This window comes from Plecotus auritus, assembly GCF_963455305.1.
Source record: "Plecotus auritus genome assembly, chromosome: 7".
Classification (NCBI taxonomy): domain Eukaryota; kingdom Metazoa; phylum Chordata; class Mammalia; order Chiroptera; family Vespertilionidae; genus Plecotus; species Plecotus auritus.
Window position 1 is genome coordinate 103,360,151 of NC_137774.1, and position 26,099 is coordinate 103,386,249.

The 26,099-nt window shown below is 45.1% G+C and overlaps 1 protein-coding gene across 2 annotated transcripts in view; it reads right to left on the minus strand.

Annotated features, from left to right (window-relative positions):
* Positions 1 to 26,099, minus strand: part of TNFAIP8 (TNF alpha induced protein 8) — a 117,855-nt gene that overhangs the window by 24,363 nt on the left and 67,393 nt on the right. Inside the window, exon 1 of one of the 2 annotated variants that reach the window (XM_080680121.1) lies at positions 15,244 to 15,468. The exons of the other annotated variant lie outside the window; for it this stretch is intronic. Within the exon in view, the coding sequence (XP_080536247.1) occupies positions 15,244 to 15,274 (31 nt within the window). The 5' untranslated portion in view covers positions 15,275 to 15,468. Of the gene's footprint in view, positions 1 to 15,243; positions 15,469 to 26,099 lie in introns of those variants that run through there. 2 annotated transcript variants of the gene reach the window in all.

Genomic DNA, 26,099 nt, shown 5'->3' on the forward strand with positions numbered 1-26,099 from the left:
ACAGGCAATGGCACCCAGCGGACTGGATAAATGTCCTCAGTGGGCCACATGTGGCCCGCAGGCTGTAGTTTGAGGACGCCTGCCTTGGGAGATGTCTAATTGATGGCTTAGGCCCACTTCCTGCTGGGAGCGGGCCTAAGCCGGCAGTCTGACATCCTTAGCACTGCCGCAGAGGCAAGACAAGCTCCTGCCACCTCCACTGCACTCACCAGCCGTGAGCCCGGCTTCTGGCTGAGCGGCGCTCTCCCTATGAGAGTGCACTGACCACCAGGGGGCAGCTCCTGCATTGAGTATCTGCCCCCTGGTGGTCAGTGTGCATCATAGTGACCAGTCGTTCTGCCGTTTGGTCGATTTGCATATTAGCCTTTTATTATATAGGACTAGACCTAATGGTAATGAACTTCTTTGGGTTGATCCATGCCTCAATGGCTGGAACCCAGGAAGATATACAATTCCAATGAATTGAAACAGAGAGATGCTTTTGTGGGAAAACAAACAAAAAAACTAGTAGGGAAAAAAGCAGGTCTTTCAAACACAAGGGTCACACCTAAAACTCTCCTTTTCCCATTGTTCCACAAGATGTACTAGAAGTATTTTGATAATAAAGCCAGTCTGACCCAAATTTAAAAGACAACTCTCCATGGGCAGACCTGGTCTGGTTAAAACCTTTCCAGGGGTCTGCGCTGAGCTTAGGCCTAACCACTGTGATTCAAAACACTGGCTAGGAGCCTAGCCAGCGTGGTTCAGTGGTTGAGTGTCAACCTATGAACCAGGAGGTCACGGTTCCATCCCTGGTCAGGGCACATGCCCAAGTTGTGGGCTCGATCTCTAATGTGGGGCATGCAGAGGCAACCAATCAATGATTCTCTCACATCATAGATGTTTCTATCTCTCTCTTCCTCTCCCTTCCTTTCTGAAATCAATAAAAATATATTTTAAAAAACACACACACACAAAAAAAAAAAAAAACACTGGCTAAGAGACTGAATATCACCCAGATGGCCTCCAAAGGAATGAGCAAGAAGGTCCTACTGGGCCTTCTGAAATGCTCCCCATATGTAGCACAGAATATTCTGAATGTCCATCATGATTTTAGTTTTAGCTTACTGCTGGCACCATGGATGGTCAACCACCTAGTGTGTACAATGCCCTCCTGTACCTAAAAAACGGACAGCAAAAACAAAACAGACAGCAAGGCCAGATGATGGATCATCATCAATCAATCTTTGGATGATCCACGAAGCTCATGAAAACAGCAAAGACTATAATTCTGCAAAATATTTAACCCTCTGGATCATGTCTATCATCACACTTCATTGGTTATGAAGCATTTTCTGTTGCCCTACAATGTGCCCATCATCATAAAACCTACAAGAGTTTTGATCACTGCAAAGGCAGAGGGGATTAACATTTTAGATCAGGAAATCGTTTCATTCACGAAAGTCTGGCTTGTTTAAACAGTTCTCTCTTTCCCATGGCAGCATCCTGCTGGAACAGGCAGAGGGTATTCGGGGTACAGGATTCCTGTATTTTCAAAAGACCAGATTTTTATCAAGCTCTAACCCAATGCACAGCAGAGCCTATTCTATTCTGTTCTGCCTGGGTCTTGAAAACAGGAGGGGACCCTGAGCAGCACAGAAGAACAAGCATTTCAGAGCCAAGGTCACGTTCAAACCAAGTATAGCAACCAATCCTGTTCTTTATAAATTTATGATTTATTTCTAAATTTGGCAAAGGAAGTCTAGTTGTTCCAAAAAATCAGTAATAACTTTACCCTAACCCAAACTAAAAATATTTGCATGCATTTTGTATTTTAAATTATCATCCCATGGCACAATTCTACATCTGAAAAAATAAAATAAAAGCTCAGAGACTAACACTTGCACAGAGTTAAAGATTTAGAAAGAGAAACCATTTTTTACTATTGTTAGAGACATTCTCATCTAATAAATGCTGTGTCAACTTTAGCACTTCCACAAAATGTGGTGTTAAGACTTCTTAAATCCCTAAGCGCCCCCCCCCCCCGCCAAAAAAAAGCTGCTTAGAATAAGAAAGACAGGGGGAAAACATTTTTACTAAGGCAGAGAAAATTACATTTTTTAGGAAGCTGGCAAGAAAATATGAAATTATCTTTATCACCCAGAAACAATAGCTATAGGCAACAAGATGCCAAAAACATTTGGTATCTGTCAAAATCATATAATTCTTCCTGGGTTGTTAAAGGGCTACCTGACAAAAAATTATCTAAGAATCACTAGATTGACTGGAACTAACGTTTGGGGGGTGGGGGTGGGAAATACTACTTCTAGTGGAGCTTAGATTTAAGAAGACAAGTCACACAGTACATGTAGATGTCCAGGCACATTCTCACTAGTTGGAGTTTAAGATGCTACACAGGCAAGTGAAGATTATTTCCCCTTTACCTACCTCAGGAGGGAGATGATTTAAAAGGAGCTAAAAAAAAGAAATAAATAATAATAAAAACAAATAAATGGAGCTAAGCATAAAAGAGGCAATAAGGAGAGACTACTGACTCTAGCTGACTCTCATGATTATTCAAAATACCCTATTATTCCATTAAAAAAAAACCAACATAAAATAAGTTTCAATTTGTATAATAGAAAATTTCAGGTGAAGTGATGGCCTGGAAAAAATGAGAAACCAAAGTGGTTGGCTTTGAGCTTCACATTTATCAGACATGTTGAAATGAGTGACAAAGACCTATTCTGTCCAGAAATCCCCCACTTACTTTATTTTTAAGCCTGGAAACTGGTTAGTCATATCTATACTGAACACTTCCTGTCCAGAGGCATGATGAAGGCAACAAACTGCCAAGTTTAGTAGCTGCCTACATTTAATCAATTGAGTCATTCATGGACTAAAAAACAGCATCAAACATTAAAAAAAAAATCTGGCTAACTGAAGATATACAATGAAAACAGGTTTGACTATTTCATGGAATACAGATAGACAGTGGGGGGTGGTTTAGAAAACAACAGACAATGTTACTTTAAGAGACAATTTCCTGTATTCTTTGTGATATTCTAGAACACCACTACCAAATATAACAGCTCTCTCATTCCCACCCTCTACAATTAAATAGTCCAATTGACATTCCACATCTTCACTTACAAAAGGGCCTGAAGACTGTAGAATGTCAACAAAATCAACTTACTCCTTTTTTTCTTTTCACTTGGTCCAATTATATCTTAAAGGAAGGGCCTTCTGAGAGTTTAAAAGAAACAAATATGCAGAGGATTAAAATATACATCAGGAATGTAAACTTTATTACCTGGTCTAACACCATAAGAACCCATCTTTGGAAAGAAAGGAACTCAATTAAGGATTTTAAGAATGACCCTTTCCTGAGAAACCCTGAGGGCTGTGTCAGGCTTCAGCTCCGCCGCCTCTCCCAAGAGCATTATAATTTACCTGATTAGCCCTTATACGCGTTCAAACAAGCCAGCTGAATTCCACTGCTGAGAGCAACAAGAACACCTCCCCTCCCCATGACTTAACGACATGCACAGAGGGCAACCCCAAAGCATGCTGGGATAGATAGCAACAACCAGTAATCGCTCCCGTTCTCTAAGGTTATCAGCTTGACCATCAAGACAGAAGTATGGTCGAGTGAGCCAACTAATTTAAACCAGCCCTCCCCATAAAAGGCCTCAGCCTGCATTTCTTCAGTGAGCCTGCCTACCATCAGGCTTGTTAATGAGTGAACCCCCGAGAAGTGAGGTTCAGCTTCATAGGAGAGGGTGAGGGCTCTCTACTTCTTCAAGAGCCATTACTGAAAGTTCCCCCGGCCTTCCGGAAAATGGATGGTACAACCCATCTGAAGGTTTTGAAATGACAGTCGCAGGCTGGCATTACTGCTTTTCTAATTCATCATTGGTTTGCAAGCTATTTGAGGAAATCATTTTTATAACCCAGAAAGACAGTCACTAGAAATCCAAGCCAACACCACACAGCCCTGGCTTCTGACTGGTCCCAACTGAGAGTTGGAAATTCAGCAGCAGCATCCCTGGGTGTCACGTCCTTGTTTATGTGTCTGCATGAACCCGCCTGAGAACTGGAGTGCTCCCCTGCCCTGCGCACAGCACTAGTTCACAGCTCCAAGTCTGTGACCTACTCTGGAGACCACACAGCATCATGCCTCCTGAGAACTGTAGAATCAAACAAAATAAACTGCCAAAACTTCTAATCCCAGTTATTCCAGAGCTCACCCCTCTACCTTTGCACACCTTTGGGTTTTGTTTTGTTTTGTTTTGTTTTGACTTTAGTTATTTCCTTCCTCCTCCCTTCCTCTCTCTCTCCACACGCCTACCCCTTCCCTTGGGGACTCTGCATCAGGCCTAAATCCCAACCCGTCTCCCACCTCCTCCCACTCCCCATCGCCTCCACTCACTATTTCTTCCTTGTCTGTCCCTTGAAATGTCAAAACCTGCCTAATGGCCCCTCCCTTCACTTCCTTGGCTAATCTGCTTTCCCAGTTCTTTTCCTCCCCTTGCAGTAGGTGCTACTTCCCCTGAATTCTACCTCCTTGGAAACTCCTGAGAGAATCCTTCTTTAATTACCTCCTTTCTCTGAAGAACAACATTTAAACATGTGATATCAGGGAAGGGTGCATTTTCATTCTAGTTAATTCATAACTGACTTAATTTTAACCTTTGAAAGGGGAACGCGATTTTAAGTGCTTCACAACGAAGGAGAGCAGTCAAGGCACTAATATTTTACTTTTATCAAACAGCTTTGCAGAAGTTCCTTGGGACAAGCCCAGCTGCTTTCCACAGGATGTGAAATGAGTACCTCCTTTTTTAAAATATATTTTTATTGATTTTTACAGAGAGGAAGAGAGAGGGATAGAGAGCTAAAAACATCGATGAGAGAGAAGCACTGATCAGCTGCCTCCTGCACGACCCTCCTATGCCCACAACTCAGGCATATGCCCTTGGCCAAAATCGAACCCAGGACCCTTCAGTCTGCAGGCCGAGGCTGTATCCACTGAGCCATAACAGTCGGGGTGAAATAAGTACCTCTTAATTGGGTAAATATCGTAGGCAGGCCATGGGTGGGTTTGCTCTTGGGTGTGATGATAAACTTCCTTCTTTATACAGTGTTGAGTGAAGCTCTCTAATCACTGACACAAGCATTATCTCATTGGTTCTCACAAGGAAGGAGCCACCTAGCATATTTCCATTGGCGTCACAATTGCTTAGCACCTCAGAATGGCTCAACTTAATGGCTCAATTTGGGCGTGGCCCAAGTCCTATTTAACAGTAGAAGAGTAAAGCCTGTGGAGTCCGCGGTGTGTCAAATCTAGGACATTCCTGGATGAAGCATCAGCGGTTTTCCTAGGCAGGTGTTCCTGTCACAGCTAGGAAAACCATGAGGGAGAGAAAGTGAAGGTGAAAGGGAGGGGAGAAAAATTCTCTATTTCTCAGATGGGCCAAAGCTTCGCAGGATGAAGAGTTGGATTAAATTTTCTCCTACCTCAGCTTGTCACCCTCAGGCACAGAGCTGATTTTGTGTGATGCCACAGGGAGGGGTCGGAGATGACAGGGGAGATCAGAAAGGAATCTGCTGGCAACTGGGACACGAAGGCCAGTGGAGACATGAAGGTCTCCCTCCCTCAGGAGATGGGGCAGGTGCTCACAGCGGGGCAGTCATCTCCAGGGCCCCACAGGTCTCCCTCATTCCCATTAAACATTGATTGAATACTTGAGATGTGTTCTCAGCTCTTAGCAGACGAGCTCTTCAAACCCCGGCTCTCAGCTTTTACTGAGGCCCTAAGAGAAGCAATCTTCCAGGGAACCTCTCTTTAGACGTGGCTGACCACGCCTCCCCGGGGCTCTCATCCTCCTGGCTTCCACAGCCCCTGTTCCTTCATGTTCCTCCTACCTCTTGAGCTCCCCCATTTCTGTTCCCTATACCTCTTCCCCTTGTAGAAGTGGGTGTTCTCGGAGGCTAACTCCTTCTCTCTCTTCAGTCACTCCCTCAGAGATCACATAAGGAGAATCACCTCCTCCATGATGACTGGATATTCCCACACTTGACTGTCCCAGCTCCTTTGACCCAGGCTCAGTCTTTTCTTCCAGACCAACCGAGGGCTCTTGGGGGCTTGGTATCCCTAAAACACTGCTTTGCATCTGCCCTCTTCCAGCTCAGCACCTGCTTCCCTCCTAGAAGGTATCTCAAGCATGCTTTAGTCTAATATGAAAGCCTGCATTTTTCTAACGAGAAACCTGAAGCTCATAGAGACTAATCAGCCACTGAAGGTTGCACAGACAACCAAGAAGGCCAGCTCTCCTGACCCCCAGTGCCTGCCTCTTTCCCACACTGTCCCTGTGGGCAGCTGAGTCTGGCCCCATGGACCATTGCAATGTGGCTCACCAGTGCCCTCCATGAACCCTCCACTCCACAATGCTCTAAGCTTCCTTCCTTCACTCTCCCCTTGCCTACAGGGCCAAGCTGAAACCCGCTAACCCTCTAACCCCTCAATACTGCCCATCATGACTTTTGAGGAACCCTCCCTCCTCTGGATTCTCACAGGGTCTGCTGCCCCATCCTCTGTGCTGTTCTCATCCTGAGCTCCCCATCGTGTATTCCGTCCTATGAATGCCCATGTGCTGTACGTGATGGCCTGAACCAGAAGTTCTTGGAGGGCAGGGCTCTCCACACACACACACACACACACACACACACACACACACACACATCCCTGCTTCCCCAAGCTTAGGCTTTTGTTGCTGTGAGTATCTGAGGCCCAGGGAAGGTGGCAGTGACTTAGGGCAAGAGGCTACCCGCTGGAAGTAAACACTGACCTGCCCACTGCAAGCAGAACAGCCTGCATCCTGGGGAAGCCTCTGGTCCCCGCTCAGCCTAGCTGAGTGGGCTACGTGATAACACACACCTGGGCCAGGTGAGCTGGCAGCAAGCACAGATGAACTGTCAACTTGGAAGGTAAATTCACGAGTTGTTTATTCTCTTTTGGGGAGTCAACCCTGACTTAGGCAAAAAAGGCCTTAAGGCTTCAGGAGCCGAAAGCTATTGTGGTCCTTGGGGGCATTGTGTTTCCTGGCCTCTTTGCCTCACCATTTCCTTGGAAGCAACTTTGCTCACGGTTACTTATAAAATTAAATCTTATTTGTCACTAAAAGTGCACTGCAGTGTAAGTCCACAGTACTACGACTTACACAAACACAAATGCCCGCACAACTTTTAAAACCATAAATACCACAAGGCACCAGCCTAGGAGCACAGGCTTCGCAGTCGTACCCAGTCCCAGACCAGTACGCCCTCAGCCATTCACTGCCTGCTCAGCATTCACTCCAGCTCTAACTTTGCTTTAGCGTTCTTCAGCCTTTTAAACAAGTTTTAAGCAATTGTTTTTATTGTTTCAAATATCTTGGTCTGCAGCTGGGGGAGCAGTGGGCTGCAGCTCCACAGCCATTTCCTGGAAGAGAATGCGATTTGATTCCCAGAACACACCAGGCCTGAGGTGCTGCGTGTGTGTGTGTGTGTGTGTGTGTGTGTGTGTGACACCCATCTGCTCCTGCAACGGCATGTCCGGTGTCTGAATGCTGACTCCCTTCCCACCCACACACACGCACACCTTCTCACCCAGCAAGACAGCCCCTGCCCAGCCAGCACCCTCAAAGGCTAATTTTCCTGAATGATGCTCCCAAAGGAATGAAAACAAGTGAGCTCACTGTGTAATTGCCTCTCACTCGGTCTACCACTTTCAAAACCAGGGATCTCATAGGCACTATGTGCAGAGCTGAAGTTGATTGCACAATGCTTCATCTTTTACTCTCCTCAGGTACATGCAGGAGAAGAGAAATGGGAAATCTCCAAGTGTCAACCATTCCATTCAAGTTCCCCCGAAAGGTAGTGAGAGATGCCTATACAAGTAGATCTGTCCTGCTTCAAGATCTCACGCAAAAACCCAGGATGCCAAGACCTACATTTGCAAAATTTCTTGTTTGCCAAACAGGCACAAGGGGGTTAGGAAGGGCCTAGACACCACTTCTCTGGGCCTCAGCTCCTTTTCTCTAAAGTGAAGAGGTTAGACAAAGGACCTGCAACATTGCTTTGAACTCTAAACATGGTGATTCTACTTGTGTTGTCAGAGAGTCATTTTCATTATAAAAGTCTTCTCACTGCAGATCTTCCTTAGATATTACAGATTTGATTTTTTAAAAATAATTCAGTCAATGCTATGTTTTAGGCACACTCCACTAAATGAGGAGAGGTGTACACCATGCCGATCTCACTGTTTCTGACGTGGTTACCATCTTTTTCACACAGACAGAAATGTTGACAAACGGGTTGTAGCAAACCCAGCGACCCGCATTATTCTGAAATGAACTCACAGGGTCCTGAGGTTTTCTGGCCCTCCTGCCTTCTCTTTCACCTGCCCACTTTTTGGCTACTTCCTGGTAAACAGCCTGGAGCAGGAAATTTAATCATCCACATTATCCTGACTGTTCCCTGGCATCCTAATTAGGGGACAAGAAAGGTGTGATGCATATTCAATCTGATGAAAACTTCAGAAGTCAGAAAGAGAAGGCCCAAATACACATAAGCTTACAGAGCTGGGGTGTCAGGCAGTACCAGGTTACTCGTGACACTCACTGTTGAGGAGACAGCAGGGCACACATCTCTAACTGGATTGTCCACTTTTAGGCCCTGTCAGCACACCTCACTCCAAGCCTAATGACCACATAAAAGGAAACATAATCACATTGAAGTCCAGTGTTTTGAGCTAGGTTGCACCCTTTATAGTATACATGACATCAAGGTCAGCAGCGCCAAATGCCATACATTTCATCGGAGCCGAACCACCGCGTCACCTGCTGTCCTCTCCATTCCCTCTGCAACGCAAGGGCTGGGGAAGGGGAGAAGACATACAGGGACGCTTAGCAGCGTTGCTGTTATAGAAGCTGCCACCGCATGTGAGGTTAAAACAGTGAGGACACCACATGGGGTGGCAGCTTCTATAATACCACTGGGGTGTTTGATGACTGAAGAGGACATTCCTAAGTCATCACCATGGAACAACTGAACTTCTCTATGTCCTGCCTGGTATTGGTCCCACTCTTTCTAGTGGAAGTCTCTACTTTCTGTGCCCCCTGGAGAGCCATAAGTCCTAGCAGATTGGGGGATGCTGAGTATGAGGTCCCTGGAAGGTTCTGCAAGCCAGCCTGTTGGCACAATGGGCTTGGGGGGTAACCTTCAGGCATACCTCTTTCCTGGCACTTGACTGACCTTAGTCATTTGAATGGCAAGCTGATTGATCAAAACGGGCTTCCAGAAAACCCATGGGGGAATTGGGGACCCAGTTACAGCAGACTCTGGTGAGACGGACTCAAGGTAACCTGGAGCCCAGAGAAACTTCTACGGAAGCACTGAGAACATAGCAGCCTGTTAAAAGATGGTGAAACTGAGTGGGGCTACAATTGAGAGTGCAAATGCCTGTTCATAGTCCCCGCCAATTAATCTGTTATTAGGAGATAGGATGAGTCAACTGAGTGGAACACAACTGTGCTGAGAATCATGCACTGGTATACGTATACACCTTCCAGATTTTAAAGAAACTTGAAACTCAGTAGATGCTGCAAAGTCACCCAGTTGTGATAAAGTAACACACACATTAATTGAACCTTGTTTCACACCAGTGACCAGGGAAGTCTACACTCTCTGTCTCAAGCTGGCCACTGCCCCAGGAAGTGAGGACCCTCTTGTCCCACAGGTGTTCTGGTCCCTCTCTGCAGCAGGCACCTCCTAGCCAGTCCTGCTGGGCTCCTTGTTCTGAAGGGTGCACTCCAGACTCCCTGTCTGTGCCCTGAGCATAGAGAAAGAGGCAGAGTCCGGGCTATTCCCTTTCCCCTCCAAGACACCTGATCTCTCCACTCCTGGCTTCTCAAACTGGGCCACAGGGAGCTAAGTGTCCAACCGTCCTCCTGAGTGCCAAGCTACCTGAGGAGAGGAGGGCAGTTCCTGGACATCACAGAAGCACCTCAGGCTTGATGTTCAGTCGGCCTTTGTTCTAATCCTGATTCCACTTTCATAGCTTTGTAGTTTTGGGCCCCATTTTTAACCTCTCTGAACCTCAGTTTCCTTAATTGTTATGTGTAATTAACACAAAGCATTATTATGTAAGTATTAAATGAGATATATACACAATCATATCCTTAGCACCATGTCTGGCACATGGAAGAGCTTAATACATTTCAGTTTCACAATTGTTTCTTCAGTCTTCAAGGCAATTGGAGATGCCAGCAAGCCATTCTGGCCCCTGACCCCAGAGACCAAAGGCACATACTTGTTTTGTCTCTGCCATTAAATGTATTATAGTGGGGACACCCTAAATGGGTTTGTCCTCTAGGTCTGAAAGGCTCTATTCTTATAAGGTGAGGTTAGATGACTTCTTACTCTAAAAGTTTCATCAGATCATATGATCTTTTAAATAAATTAATTAATTTGATAATGCTTTATTAGGCCCTCCTATACGAGAGGCCCTAGGTCAAGCACCAGAGGTTTGGAAAAAATAATACAAATCTTGCTGTCAAAAAGCTCATAATGAAATGGAGGCAAAGGTAAAGAAAACTAATAACCGTAATACATGAAACGTGGTGCAACTGAGAGGAGTACAGGGGGTTAGGGGAACTCTCTGAAAGAGCATCTACTCCAAGAGGGGTCCAGGTGGCCACACGACCCCCCTGAGGAGAGGCAAGAGAGTGATCCCAACAACGGAAACAGCACTTGTTGAGGGAACCAGGAAGTAAGTAAAAGGGCAACGCTAGGGTTGGATGGAGCAGTCCGGTGGTGTGGTCGATATTTGTTGTTGTTTTGGTGATCCATGTTGGACTCCCTTCCTTTTTCTGAGAAACCCTCATTTTGCAAGTGTTGGTAGGAGCTGGCCTCTCTCCCACTACAAAAGCTGGAACCAGAAGTTCCCTCTCCCACGGGCAGCAAGGGGTAGATACACAATCTAGCATTGATGAATCAGATGGTTTATGTCTGGGATTTTTGAATGTTCAGGATGACCAAATATTCGGCCACATCAGAAGTCCCGGCAGTGACAGAACTGAAAAATACAGAGGAGGAGAAGGCCATGGTGAGTTCCTTACCAGGCAATTCTAGGGTATGTCCTCACTGCATCTCCTGATGCATTTTCAGAGGAGGTGTGAACTACCCAATACACTCTCAATAAACTTCTCTTGCTTATGATAGCAGGAATCAATTTCCATTTCTTGTATCTAAGAATCCCGATGACAGAGGTGGTTATTATCACCATTAGGATGCAAATGCTGAGGGCTCGAAGCAGAGATGGGGGAGATACATTCAACAAATAATGAGGAGGTTGAAGTGTCACATAGAATCTGAGGATAAAGGGCAGTGTCAAGGACAACTTGCAGATTTGTAATCTGGAAGCCAAAGAGAGCAATGATCAGCGAAAATACAAAGGGAAGACCAGATTTATGGAGAGTAGGAAATGATGGGCTCAGGTTACTGAATTGAGGTGACTACATGACATTCAAAGCATCGTAATTACCAGCTGCTGGGTGTACAGGTGGCTCTGGGGAGAGCCCAGGCTGGAGAGTGAGGAGATTAGAAATCATCAGCTGGAAAGGGGAAGGGAAATCGGGTGAGTGCTGTGTCATAGGAACCAAGGAAGGAGTTGAGGGTTGCAGAGACATTGGCCTCCTAATGTCCAATGCTGCAAAAAAAGATCAAGGACAGTAGGAAACTGCAAGGATGCTAGTCGCTAGGGAAAGGAAGCCGGGTGTTGCTATGTGACATCATTACTTGGACAGTCGGACACTTAGCATATTAGCCATATATATATATATATATGATGATGATCACCTCTTACTGGATATGTCTTGGATATACAATGAAGAATAAAACAGACATTGTTTTGCCCTTAGGGGCTTATGGTTTAGAGAAGAGATGCTAAACAATGCAGTGAGTGGCACTGAGGAAAAGAATAGGTGCTCTGAGAAAGGACAATAAGGGATCCTAATTTAGGCTGGAGATTCAGGAAAAGCCTCCAACCAGGGAATGATCAGGAAAAGGGGTCAGGTGGGAGAAGGATATTTCAGGTAGAAAGAACAGCAAGTGCTGACACACTGAAGGAGGGAGGTTGAGCACATCTACACACAGAAGTGAAGGAGCCCGGGAAGACATGCAGCACACTGGTGTGGTGCGGTGCGGACCCGAGGTGGAAGGAGTGGCCTTCTGCAGTGAGAACAACACACACCTGTTCCAGTCACCAGGCGGTGGGTGTGGGTGGAGATGAGCCTGTGGGTCTGGAAGCAGGAAGTTGAGGGAGTTGTTTAATGGCCACTGTTTTCTTTGTGAAATAGCAGGCCTGGTGAGGCATGCATGACTGTGTGAGGTGGCGGTGGGAAATGCTATTATGGGCAATGGAGGAGTGGCTGAGCTCACTCACAGTGCAACCCTGACTCTTTTCCAAGTCCTCTCAAGGCAACCCTCCTTAACAATGGCATCTTCACTTTCTGGTACCAAACTTCAAAACCAGGGCGAAGGAGCCCTGGATCCCTGGATGCTTAGCACTAGAAAGACACTCAGAGATCTTAACTGCCATTCATTTTTCCTACTATCTAATTAAGTAATTTACTTAGCAGAAAGCAACTAAATGCCAAAAACGTGGCCATCAACCCCTCTCCTCAGGAAGCCCTCATCTGTTGGATGGATACTGTTTATATCTTTCCTTTTAATGGCTTCCCCTTTTTAATAAAGTGGGGTTTTCCTTCACATCTCTTGCTTTCTTATCATTGTATGCCTGAATATCTTAAATGTATTCAGCTTTTACTAAAGTGAGGCCTGAATTACTTTTCTCTGTTTAATACTCAAGCACAATTACATAATTATTTGTAAGCAGGTAAAATCAAATCAATTCTTTAGGAGTGGGCTATAGACTCAGGATGAAAGTTCACCACTCCTGGCATGGGATCAAGTACATTCTAAGCTATGATGGCTTAACAATATCCTGTCATTGCTACTACATTCACAAATATCTTGGCCTCCAAGGACCTCTGAATCTGACTTGATATTTTTTTCAGATTCATCCCCAAAGTATACTAGTTTTGTCCCTCGGTTCAGAATAATGACTTAAAAGTATATCCCATTACAGCATGAATGCAGGAAGCATCTGAAGACAATCTTCTTGCAATGAAGACATTGTGAAGAGCTTATGGTGATGTCACACTGCATGGGATACAGAAGTCCACAGTTGGGGGTGGGGGCGGTAAGCTAAGGAGAAGGGAAAGGAGTAATAAAGATAGAGAAGTGAGATGTTATCTACACAGCATAGCTTCTTTCATAGACATCTCAGTGGTGGGTCTAGATCCCAGCCAATAACCAGCCTTGCAAGAGCTGCCCGGGACATATGAAAGCACACACACACACACACACACACACACACACACACACGCACACACACTCACTCACCCTTTACCTCCTGGCAGAAGCTGCAATAATTCCATCTGTTAATAAAGTATGTGATCAATCTCCCTCAAGAGTTATTCCATATTCTACCCTACTTGCCATCAATTTAAAACTCTAGCACCTCATATTCTTTTACAAGAAACATTCTGGGCTTTCTGTAAGTAGCATGGAGGCCAGATAATTTGCTGCAGATCTGTGGAATGAAAATGATGACACGTGGAGGTGAGGTGAGGAGGGGGGCCATTCAGGGACCTCTTTACACTCATTTTCAGGGTTACAACCAGAGAGTTGGGCAGGAGGAAAGGATGTGGGCACTGCCAGAGAAATATATAATGTACTTGGGGGTACTGTCTTTCTACTTTCTCCCCTCTCCCTTTTTACCCAAAAGAAAGGAAAAACATGCCTGGGAGAAATTACCGACTTAAATGCTACTTGTCATTGAGACAAAAGTTCACCATTGGATTCTCTCAGCCCATTTCCTCTTTGCCTTCCTTCAACTACTTTTGACTTACTAGAGATTGCTGCTAATGAGACAGAAAAGAGAAGTATCCATCAGCACACAGCTCCATCAGGACGGAGGTCACAGCAAGGAAACGGTATTCCCCCAAGCTCCACATCAAGCTCAAAAGCAATGCTCCTGGCTGTCATTTTCATTCGCACCAGCCCCACGTTTCTATTAAACGAGCCTCTTTTTAATTGACCGCTTCCCTCCCATGGCCTAAGAAGGTAAAACGTCAGCCCGCAGAGACGACATTACGAAACACGGAGCTTTTACTTTGGTAGAACCAGTAAGAGACAGGAGAGGACAACTTCCAAGGGCTCTCCTTTGGCTTCTCAGGCTCCCGAGCTGCTGCGATTGACTTAAAATGGACCAGTTGTTGGCCAACAGGCTACATGAAAAGAAAAGGGATTTCACAACCTTGGACATTCTGCGCCCTTACTCTGATTTTCCCCAGCCATCCCCACTCCCACCCCCGCGTACAAGAGGACTTTTGTAGACATAAAGTTTCAGGAAACAAAGCATACAAACACTCACACACAAATAAACTCCCCGAACTAACACGAGCATATAATTGTGTTTTGGTTGGAGCTTGTCCAGCCTTGTCACCCGTTCTCTGTTCGGAGTAAATGAAACCCTTGGCTTTGGCAAAGTTAGAAACAGACAAACTCTCCTCAGTTTCAAGCTGCACAAGGCTCCAGTCATATCTCTCAGCCCCTTCAGCCCCCAAACAGAATGAACTGGCTGCTGAAAAGCCAGCAAGGGAAAAAAAAAAAAAAAAAAAACCCGATTCCCCGAATAAAGAGCTTTCACTTCTCCCCCTCCCTCAGCTTCCTCTTTTAGCCTTGAACACAGGCCGTTTCTAATCTCTGAAACCCTTTTCAAGAGACCCTCGACTTTGAGGACTCTTCCCGGGGATCCGGCTATGGGCTGTCCCGATGCAGGTTGTGCTTCTCCAAGCACATTTTGCATTCTTGGAGGGCAATACCGGGGCCGGTCCGTTTCCAGAGAAATCTACAACGCAGCCTTTAGTGGGCTGCCTGGGAGCTGGGTCCAGCTCTTCCTCCCATGGGCTCTGAAGGGCCGCTGGATGGGGAGGGCACCGACTTAGGCACATGCAGCTCTAACAGGGCTGGGGAGGCGCAGGGAAAGGAACAAAGTACCCACGGCTCCCTGGAACACTCCCATCTGCTCCCCTACTGCGCCCTTCCTCCACATTCCTCCGCCAAACTTGGCCGGCCCCCGAGAAATCAAAATCATACCTTCCTTGGACTCTTCGGCTTCGGAGTGCATGGTGTCGGGGTCACCCGCTGCAGGGCGGCCACCTCTGAAACTGCACTCGGACCGGCCACAAGTTCGCTTCGATGCCAAACCCAAACACGACGCAACATAAAAGGAAGGAAAGCCACTAAAATCAAAACCTCCCCGGGGAGGGAGGGCTGGTTACGGAGCGGGGATTTTGAGGGGGAAAGTTCTGTACGAGTGACGAATCGCGGCTCAGCTGGGCGGCCGGAGTCCGCCCCCAGGCGCTAGCCCCAGCCCGTCCCGGGGCGGAGGCGACCTGGCGGCCCGCAGGCAGGGGCGCAGGGCTAGGGGCGCAGGCAGGTGGGGAGCAGGCCAGACCTCAGCCTGGCGCTCTGAGAGGCAGGGCAGAGGGGTGCGGTCGGCAAAGGAAACTGAGACAGGCGAGGCTAGCGAAATACATGTTCAGTAAAGTTAAAAGAAAAGAAAAGAAAAAAAAAAAGGCGCGCTGCAACGTAGTAAACGCATTAGCCGTACAGGGAAAGTTTCTGAATCTTTGGGTGACATTTTTCGATGCCCATTTAGCTTTCCTTGCCTTGGGGTCTTATACGCCCTCAAATTGGGGGTTTTAAAGCTGCTCGGTTTGGCACGTTACTTTTGCAGGAAAGTAACGTGGATACGGGTCCATGTGTCTGGAAGGACCTGCTTCACAAGCCTAAGAGGAGGGACTTTGGAAGAGAGTGGGGACGGCCGGCCTCCACCCCTTACCTTGCACGGGGGAAGCAGACCCAGCAGCTTACTCAGTGTAACTGGGCGAGCGCGGTACTCAAAGCCCAGCCTGGGTGCGCCAAGTGCTCTGCGGTCACCCAAGGGCCATCCTCAGAGAGAGCGCGCCTTTCCCTGCCCAGCTTCTCAGAACAATCCTAGATAAATTCCTTCAAAATGCCAAAGGCGGGTGGGGGGTCGGGGTGGGGGGTGTATCCAAGCATTTGAAACGCTGTTAGAATAAAGAGGCTCAAGCCCCTCCGCCCCCTCCCCGAGAAGAATCGCGATTCTGCCCCCGGTCTGGTCCACAGGCTCCTCCAATTGGCTGAGAGGAAGGCATTTTGGCTTAGTCAAGCCTTGGTTTTTACTTCGGAGAAGTGGGGATAAGGCCTGCCATCGATATACGTGTCTTACGGAAAGATTTACAGAGCGATTAGAAAAATGTGAGAGAAGTTATATTCTTTTATAAATTTATTTCCAGCTGCTTTCCTCCCTCATTTCCCATTTTTATATGGGAGGCGGGGGGGGGGGGGGGGAGGGAGGGGGGAGCAAGAGGAAAGGCACTATGATAAACTTAATAAAAACAATATACAAAATATATGGATTTAAAGAGCCTGAATTAAAATTTAGTTCTGCCATTTATTATTTGTATGACTTTGATCATATTAATGAACCTCTCTGAGCCTTCCTTTTCTCATCTGGAAAATGGGGATAAAAGTAGTATTATTTACTTCACAGATTTATGTTTGGTGTTGAATAAGGTAATATAAACAACAAGTGATTTGAAAACCACAAACTATCACGCAGATTATTACAAATTATTACACCATGAAAAGTAAATTTTTGTAAAAGATGCTCTTGGGTAATTTCAATATTGGATTTGAACAGAAAAAAAGTATTTATGCTATTCACAAGCAGCGAAGGCTATTATAAATGTTAATATAAGGCCTAGATATAAAATCACTTCCAACTGCTGATTCTAACATGCTTAAGACCCAAGCAGAATTTTATCTCACTATCACTGTCAGAGAAGGTTGTTGAGAGGAAGACATAGCCAGTCAGAGAGGAGAGAAGAGGAGAAACATCTGGAAAATATCAGTACGGCAGAGACTCCTGGAAACAGACCTCACCACCAAAAGGGTAACAAGCTGCACCCCCTGAAAGTCGCAGCTCACTGCACGGTCCCTCTGCTACATCCTGCGCAGGAGCTGCTCAGGTGTGTCCTCCACCCAGTAACCTCAGACATGGAAGAGACAAAAGGATCATTCTGAATCCAAAGAAATGCTCCCTCACTAGTCAGAAGCAACCTTGCCTGTCCTGAGGAAAGGACATTCTGGGAGCCCACCACCACCATCTGTCTTTGCCCTCCCCCACAACAGCCCAGATGTCCCCCTTCCACCACCACCACGCCCCCCCCCCCCCCCCCCCCGCCCCCAGCCCTGCAGGATCTCATCAGGACTGCACACTGCACAGGAAAGATAGCTCCCGGTCATCTATAATTGGAGGAAGATGCAACACCTTTTCAAGGTGGTGATTATGCAAAGTCAGGCAACCCAAATTCCAGGCCCCATCCACCTCAGGCAGTACTCACTTTCAACCTCTTCTTTCAGCAAGTGCCCCCATAAGAACTGTTAGTTATATGCCATTTTGCAAGTCTAATGATATACAAAGCACTTAAGGTGTGTCAAAATACATGTCCTTAATGTCCTACTCGTTTTTCCATGGGGTTCCCAAAAAGACCTTCAGCCCAGCTCAGGTTAGCCAAGGAGAACAACTGCTGAGTGAACAGTTCAAACGCTGCCAAGTCAGCCTTGAAATTCAATTTAGAGTCATTTCAGCAGTTCAGGTGATCTTTGAACATTTACCATGATCCTCAGGAAACGTGGAGAGGATTTAATGTCCTGATCTAGCTGACGTGCAAGGAATGCTTAGCTTATTTATTTTACTAGTAAAAGTATGTGGATAAGGATGCTCCTCATACACCTGTACAACCTCAAAGCCCTCTATGTTCCCTGGGCACTACATTGCCCCATGCCCCCACCCTGTAAAATGATGACAAAAGGCCGCTAGTTCTCTGGGACTTCCACATACACACTAGGTCAGTCACTTCCTCTTGATTTTGCTCTGATTTTTTTTTTTTTTTTGGTTGGTTTGTTTGTTTTGTTGTTATTCTCACCTGAAGATATTTTTCCATTGATTTTTTTTTTTTTTTTTAGAGTGGAAGGGAGAGGGAGAGACAGACAGAGCAAAACATCAATGTGAGAGATGCACATTGACTGTTTACCTCCTGCATATGTCCTGACCAGGGCCGGGGATCAAACCTGCAACCGAGGTATGTGCCCTTGGCCAGGAATCAAACCCGGGACCCTTCAATCCACAGGTTGATGCTCTATCCACTGAGCCAAACTGGCTAGGGCTTGCTCTGCATTTATTCAAAAGGGTATTAGCTCCTTTCTAGCCCTAGTGAATAATGCTTTAGAATATCATAATTATTTGTTATCTCCTGTAGGTGGAGCCTGTTCACTCTTGTATGTTTAATAAAACTCCAACATCACTTTGTGTGGCTTGGAAAGTACTTGCAAGTCATACCGACAATATATTATAGACAACCTGATGAAAAGAATAGCAACCAAGTTAGCAACACTTCTCATTGAATACCAAACTGCATTTAAATACTATGTTGAACTCCTACCCATGTCTAATCATGAATCTCCCACCTTCTGTGTCAAAATGGGAGAGTTAAAATGTTGGCTAAGATTCTGATGGTTTTTCAGTCATTCATGATCAAATATTTACATGTGTCACAGGAAAAGGGGCCCTACCGATACGGACCTTACTGCTATAATTTTGACCACAGAACTAAAGAACTCAACCTTCCATGTCACCTTGGTTCTAAGGAAGGTTTATTTACACCACATTTAAAGTGAACTTTAGCACAGAGCAGCAGAAAAATCTCCTCTTAAATTATACCTCAAAAAGCTGTTATTTTTTTTTTTTAAAGTCTGGGCTTTTGGGTCTTTTGCTCATAGCTGCCCAGATGTCTATTAAGAACAGGGGATCGCCAAAACCGGTTTGGCTTAGTGGATAGAGCGTCGGCCTGCGGACTCAAGGGTCCCAGGTTCGATTCCGGTCAAGGGCATGTACTGTGGTTGCGGGCACATCCCCAGTGGGGGGTGTGCAGGAGGCAGCTGATCGATGTTTCTCTCTCATCGATGTTTCTAGCTCTCTATCCCTCTCCCTTCCTCTCTGTAAAATATCAATAAAATATATTAAAAAAAAAAAAAGAACAGGGGATCAGGGTGCTTATGGGAGGTAACTGATCGATGTTTCTCTTTCACATGGATGTTTCTCTCTCTCTGTCTCTCTCTCTCAAATCAATAAACATATCCTCAGGGGAGGATTTGGAAAAAAAAAAAAAGAATGGGGGAGGTCAGCAAGTTGTTAAACAAATGAGAAAGCCAGCAAGCCTGGGAGGAGAAGGTGCAGTTTATTTAGGAGGAATCATATACTCTGCTCACATCAAGAATGTTGTACGATCTCTGCAGTGAAAAATACGAAGCAGCTCTGGAAATTAGTTATATACCTACAGATTCTAGGTCATAAGAATCCCAGGTCATAAAAACAGTCATTTCATCAACATTTTTATTTCTATCCTGCTGATAGGACTGAATCTGTACGTATAAGATTATAGGTCGGGGCAGGGCGAGGGGGTTCTTTATACTTGATATCAAAAGTAGCTTTCTTCTATTTGACTTTGAGGTTTCCCTCAACTTATCTTGTATTATGTCTATACCTTTGAAAGGCTTTGAAGACTTCCATGACCTATATGTGAAGCTGGTTTTCAGTCTCTCTCTTTACATGTGAAAGATGGGTGTTTTCAGTCTCACATGGTTGGGGCGGCAGGGTCTGCATCCTTCTCACCCTCCTCGAACACTCTGTTGCATTTAAACTTCCAAAAGAGAGGAGGGACTAAATGGGTATCTCTCCACAGCCCCTGGGGGCCACCAATGACAGTGGAGGTAGGTCACTTAAGCACCTTCTCAAGAGGCCACGCTCTGTGCCTCAAGAGGTCTTACCCTTATGCATTGCTGGGTACTGGGATTAGGTTGGGGTCTTTGGAGGGTTGGGGGAATGGGACAGAACTGCTCTGAATCAAGGAAGAACATGAGAGTGAGTGTGGAGATGGAAGAGGGGAGAAAGCTGCTGCCAGGCCCTGCCTGGGAGTTTGCAGTTGGTTATGGGTAAACCCTCTCCTTAGTGACATCTTCAATATATCCTCCTCGCTCCCTAGCACTCGGAGTGTGAGTAGAGGATTCTGAGGGAACAGAAGAAGTGCTGACACCTAAGGTGAGCCCACACACGGGGCAACAATGCACCTGGGATGCAGTTGTCTCCGAGGCTTTCATTGTTAGCTCTTATTTCTCTAAGAAATCTTGCTTGCTAAAAAGTTTTTAATAAATTAAGCACACACACACTCAAAACCAGGTCTGAAATTATTATCTAAAGAACTTACGACTTAACGATTTTTCTTTTATAATACTTAGCAATGATGCCTGTATAGGTTTCATTCAGACATTCCAATTAGCTCCCTTGGGTCATCATACCCATTTTGCAGACATGTAATTAAAGAAAGGGAGGTTATAGGATTTGTTCAATGTCACAAGACTAAGTAATAATGTTCTTTAGACTACAGCAAATGCGGTCTCGGACTCCTGTCTCCGATATCCAGACTTTCTCACTCTATTAAACTACTCATGTAAAATTCAAGTCCTTTATTTTGCAGAAGAATAACTCAAAGAGTGCTAACTACATTGGGAGATTTCCAGAGTTTGAGCTGGCCACAATTCTAGCATAGGCGGCTCAAATCACTCTGTTCAAATGCTTAGATCACAGCTTCAAATTAAAGTTATTCCACTGCTGATATTCAATGCTTTAAACTGTAAGTTCAATAGCTTCTATTTATTCAGGTACATGAAACTACAAACCTTTTTTTATTTTTTTAATCCTCACCCAAGGGTATTTTTTCCATTGATTTGGAGGGAGTGAGGAGAGGGGCAGGGAGAGACAGAGAAATATCGATGTGAGAGAGACACATCAGTTGGTTGCTTCCCGCATGTGCCCCAACCAGGGCCAGGGATTGAACCCTCCACCAAGGTATATGCTCTTGACCGGGAATCAAACCTTTGGTTCCAGGGCCGATGCTCTAACTACTGAAAAAAACTGGCCAGGCCTGCAAAACTTTTCTTTTCTTTTTTTAATTAAAATTTTGGTCAGGACTCTAACTAACCCTTCTGATCCAAAGCTGTCAGGAGCCTGCAGGAGAACACTGCTCAGTTTGTCTGACCTGGGCCTGATCGCCATAGCCCAGTAAGTACTACCTCATTTGCGTTAGGATGTGTTTTCCCTACTTATTCTTCTCTCATTATCCTTCTAAAAGCAAGCAAGTCATTTAGCCTTTCTGAGTTTCTGTTTGCACACCTGTAAAATGGGGATAATGCCATCTAATTAACAGGGTAGTAGCTATAATGGAATGAGTCAAGAATGTGATGAAGCACTGAAAATTATGAAGTCCCCCTTTGTCTCTTTTCCAAATACTTTCTGTGAATAAGGCCAGATTGTTTTAGATTGTGCAGCATCTATTTAGAAGTCTTAAATGCTGACTTTACAGATTACTATACGAACTAGGTGTGGCAATTTCATGTGTGTGGCCCAAAGTGAAAATTAAAGGACTGAACTTCTTTACTGTCCCCAGGTTTATGAGGTCAACATGGGAGTAACATGAGAGGGGCTACAGAAAGGATTCACCAGTAAGAAGAGAGGCAGGGCTGAGATGGGTCCAGACGGGTCACTTTAAAAAAATTTTTTTTAAATATATTTTATTGATTTTTTACAGAGGAAGGGAGAGGGAGAGAGAGTTAGAAACATCAATGAGAGAGAAACTTCAATCAGCTGCCTCCTGCACACCCTCTACTGCTAATGTATCCGAAATCAAGGTACATGCCCTTGACCGGAATCAAACCTGGGACCCTTGAGTCCGCAGGCTGATGCTCTATCCACTGAGCCAAACCAGTTAGGGCCAGATGGGTCACTTTTAAAAAATATTTTTTTTTTATTGATTTTAGAGAAGAAGGGAGAGGGAGAGATAAAAACATCAATGATGAGAGAGAATCATTGATTGGCTGCCTCCTGCATGCCCACATTGGGGATGGAGCCCACAAGTCAAGCATGTGTCCTGACTGGGAATCAAACCGTGACCTCCTGGTTCATAGGTCGACGCTCAACAACTGAACCACACCAGCCAGGCCAGACGGGTCCCTTCTGACCTATATATCCCTGGCTTTCTTTTAGAAAAGCAGCAGGAGGAAAAAGTGATCAACAATCAGTCACAGAAACTCAGGCTTGGAAAGTACCTAAGAGGGCATTTACTCTAATCCTCTCCGAGGCTGGTAAAGCAATCTCGTAAACACATCCCAGGCAATAATCATTCATCCAAATCTCCTCCATTACTTCTATTCACAAAGACTCACTCCTTTCAGAGACAGACCCGTTTCCTTTCTAATGATCGGAATGTTCCTCCTCATAATGAACCGAAATTCAAGTTTAAGTGCGGTGATTATCAAATTATTTCCACTCTAGCTACTATCTTTACTCCTTACAGCATTGAAATAATTTTGTGACGAGATAAACATACATTTTTTAACTGAATCTTCTTTTTCACTAACCTAGTGGAGACCCCCTCACATTGGCGGTGGGTTGCAGTCGGATGCAATGTGAGACAGTTGTGCAGCTCTGCAGTGCCAGCCACACATCTGTCATCGATTATTGTGAAGAATTCAGAAGCGAGCAGCTCCGGGTGAGGCGGCGCAGTGACAATCGCTTTTCCCTTCCGTGTGCCCACTCTGAGGGGGTAGAAAACGTTGCCAAGACAGGTTGGGCAGTGGGCCCTACTTGACTGCATATGAGCAGTTAAGAGCTTTACTCATGTTTCTGAACGAAATTTGAAATTTTGTTCAAAGAAAACGAAGTGGTGCTCCCTATGTGGAATTTAGACCATAGATTCCTGGTCTGAGATCTGTTTGAAAGTGTAATGCACTCCAAGTTGTCAAATCTGATTTTCACATTGAGTTTCTGACTTGGGTAGGATCTCCATGAAGTTAACCTTTGTGCCAACTAGTCACTGTTTAAGGGGCAGGAAAGGCTGGGAGGAGAAGGGGCAGGCTGGATAGGCTTGCCCGGTGGCAGCAGCCAATGCTGAAACTCAACAGACAAACTCAGCAGGTGGTGAATCTGTGAACCAAAGCAGAACTTATCCAAATGGGGGTAGGAGTGGGCTATTCTTCAGGTAACTCAGAAAGGCATAGTTCAGAATTTTCCCATTTGAATAGGTGAGATTATAAAACTTCAATTATTCAGCTTCTCCTTATAGAAGAGCTACAGAAATAGGTAATAATTATGACTCACAAAGTTGTATACATCACCAAAATGAGTGTATTTTCTGGGAAACTGCTAACATGAACAGTGTGCCTGCCTACTTACCTAAAAAAAAAAAAAAAAAAAAAAAAAAAAAGGTCTTAGGAAGCCCATTCATTTCCTAGTAGAAACAGAAGATGGCTAAAAATCACTAATTTCTTAATCTAAACTCTATTTCAACAGCAACGTCCCATCACATGCCATATAACTTTCTCAGTTTCAGCTATGTACAATCAGCCCCAAACACAGAGAGAAAATAACTATCTAAATGGTGCATCAGCCACCATCCCCATGTAATGATTTCATGCCCCAGAGTAAGCACGAGACAGAGCTGGGAAGTTGCTGGTCTCTCCCTGACTCTCGTCTCGTTGCCTCTCACACTATAAGCATCTCAGGCCCTGGTGGTAAATGCTGTGTTTAAGACTATGTATTTTTTTTTTCAAATCACTGTGCCTCCAAAGATAAGCCAACTCTTTCATCTGGTCCCAAAGAAACAGCAAGCTGTCTCAAAGCTAAAGGAAACATTGATACAGTCAGTCTTCTATATACTGGAAGATGTATGTTATTCTCCAATCTGGTAATTCCCTAAGAGATTTTCAAAAATAATGTTGACCCCACACAATTTTCACTTTACATCTGACTCTTCTGTACTCTTAACCAAGTCAGCATCTTAGATTCTCAGATCTTAGAGTGGTGTGGTCAGGAATGCTGAAAGAGATGAATGACTTTAGACCTAAGATCCTCAAATTGTGTGCCCTGGTGCCACAGGGCACTATAGCAAACTCCCAGGGTTGTAGCAGGATATTTTAAATTTGGAGGGAAACACAGCCTGTCTCAGACACTGCATGAACTACTGATCCAAGCTAGCTCACGGTATAACACATTTCTTTGCAAAGCTAGGTTGCTGGTGGTTGCTGTGATAAAAAGCAAGTGAAAAGTAATGTGGGAGAGCAAATTAGGGTGGTGGGATCAGATCTGACTTGAAGGTTTGAGAAGTTGTGAAGGTGGTTGGTGATCCATTTTCCAAATTCATCCTTCATTGCCGGCTGTGAGAAAGTAAAGATGGGACTTGAAATACTTTGTTTCTTTGGCCAGCTGGGACAATTCCAAGCTTTGGCAGTGAAACAAAGTGTAGGGACATTACAGGAAGAACTTTTCCTCCCTGGTTCTGGTGTGGTCTTGCTGCAAACTCCTACAGGCACACGTGGCACCCCTGGCACCTGGGCACCTTCTCCAGCAACTGCCTCTCCGGGTGGTCATAGCACCCAGCCGCCAGCAGCTTCTGACACCCCACCCCCAGGAAGTTTTATATAGCAGAGTGCCTCTCGTGAGAAAACTCCCTATGAGCAGATGTCCTCAGCATCCCAGAGGGTGGATTTCCAGCAAGTTCTACCAGCACAGCCTCATGTGACCTCTCTGCCATCCAAGGAGCCAGCCCTCCCCTCTCCAACAAGGTCTGGAGTGGAAGTGAGGGAAGCTCATGCTTGATGCTCTATCTTAAACCCTGGAGAAATGACTGCTCCTTACATCGTCTACTCCTCTATTCTTTAGAATCCTCTTTACTTCCTAATAGCCAGTCCTCATCAATTAATACTTTCGTTTTAAAAAACAGTTTGCTTTCTTCATTATAATTTTTAATTGTAGTGAAAAAATCACATACAGTTTACCATCATAATCATTTTCAAGAGTACAGTTCAGTAGTATCACGTATATTTACATTGCTGTGCAACTCTCGCCACCATTTCCACAACCCTTTTAATTTTGCAAATCCAAAACTCTGTACCCATTAAATGCCAACTCTCCATTCTCCTCTCCCCTCAGTCCCTAGCAACCACCATTCTACTAAGTAGTTTCATTCTACTTTCTGTCTCTGAATTTGAGTACTAGAGGTACCTCAGGCAAGTTGAAGTGTATTTTTTTGCATGTGTGACTGACTTATTTCACTTAACACAATGCCCTCAAGGCTGAACCAGGTTGTAGCCTGTGTCAGAATTTCCTGCCTACATTGTATGTTTGTACCACATTTTGCTTGTCCATTCATCTGTCAAAGGTTGTTTCCACCTTGCAGACCGATGGGCCTGGATTCGATTCTGGGTAAGGGCACGTACCTCTGTTGCAGGCTCCTCCCCGGCCCTGGTCGGGGTGCGTGCAGGAGGCAATCAATCAATGTGTTTCTCTTACATTGATGTTTCTCTCTCTTTCCCTCTCTCTTCTACTCTCTCTAAAAGATCAATGGAAAAATATCCTCAGGTGAGGATTAACAAAAAATAATAAATTAAATGAAAGAAAGAAAGAAAGAAAGAAAGAAAGAAAGAAAGAAAGAAAGAAAGAAAGAAAGGAACCAGCTGTGAACATGGGTGCACAGAAACCTGCCCACATCTCTGCTTCCAGTTATTTTGGGGTATATTCCCAGGAATGGAACTGCTAGATCATAGAGTGATACTATTTTTAATTTTTTGAGGAGGCACCACCCTGTTTTGTTAGTAAACATTTCTTTGTATTAAATGAACCCGGTAGTTTATCTCCTGATGGGACCCTGACTGAAACGTGCAAGGCCCAACAGGTGCACACATGCCATTAGTAAGTAACTCTGGTGAAGAATGAAGTAAAAACATTCATTTCTAGCTTTCAATTTGTGTGT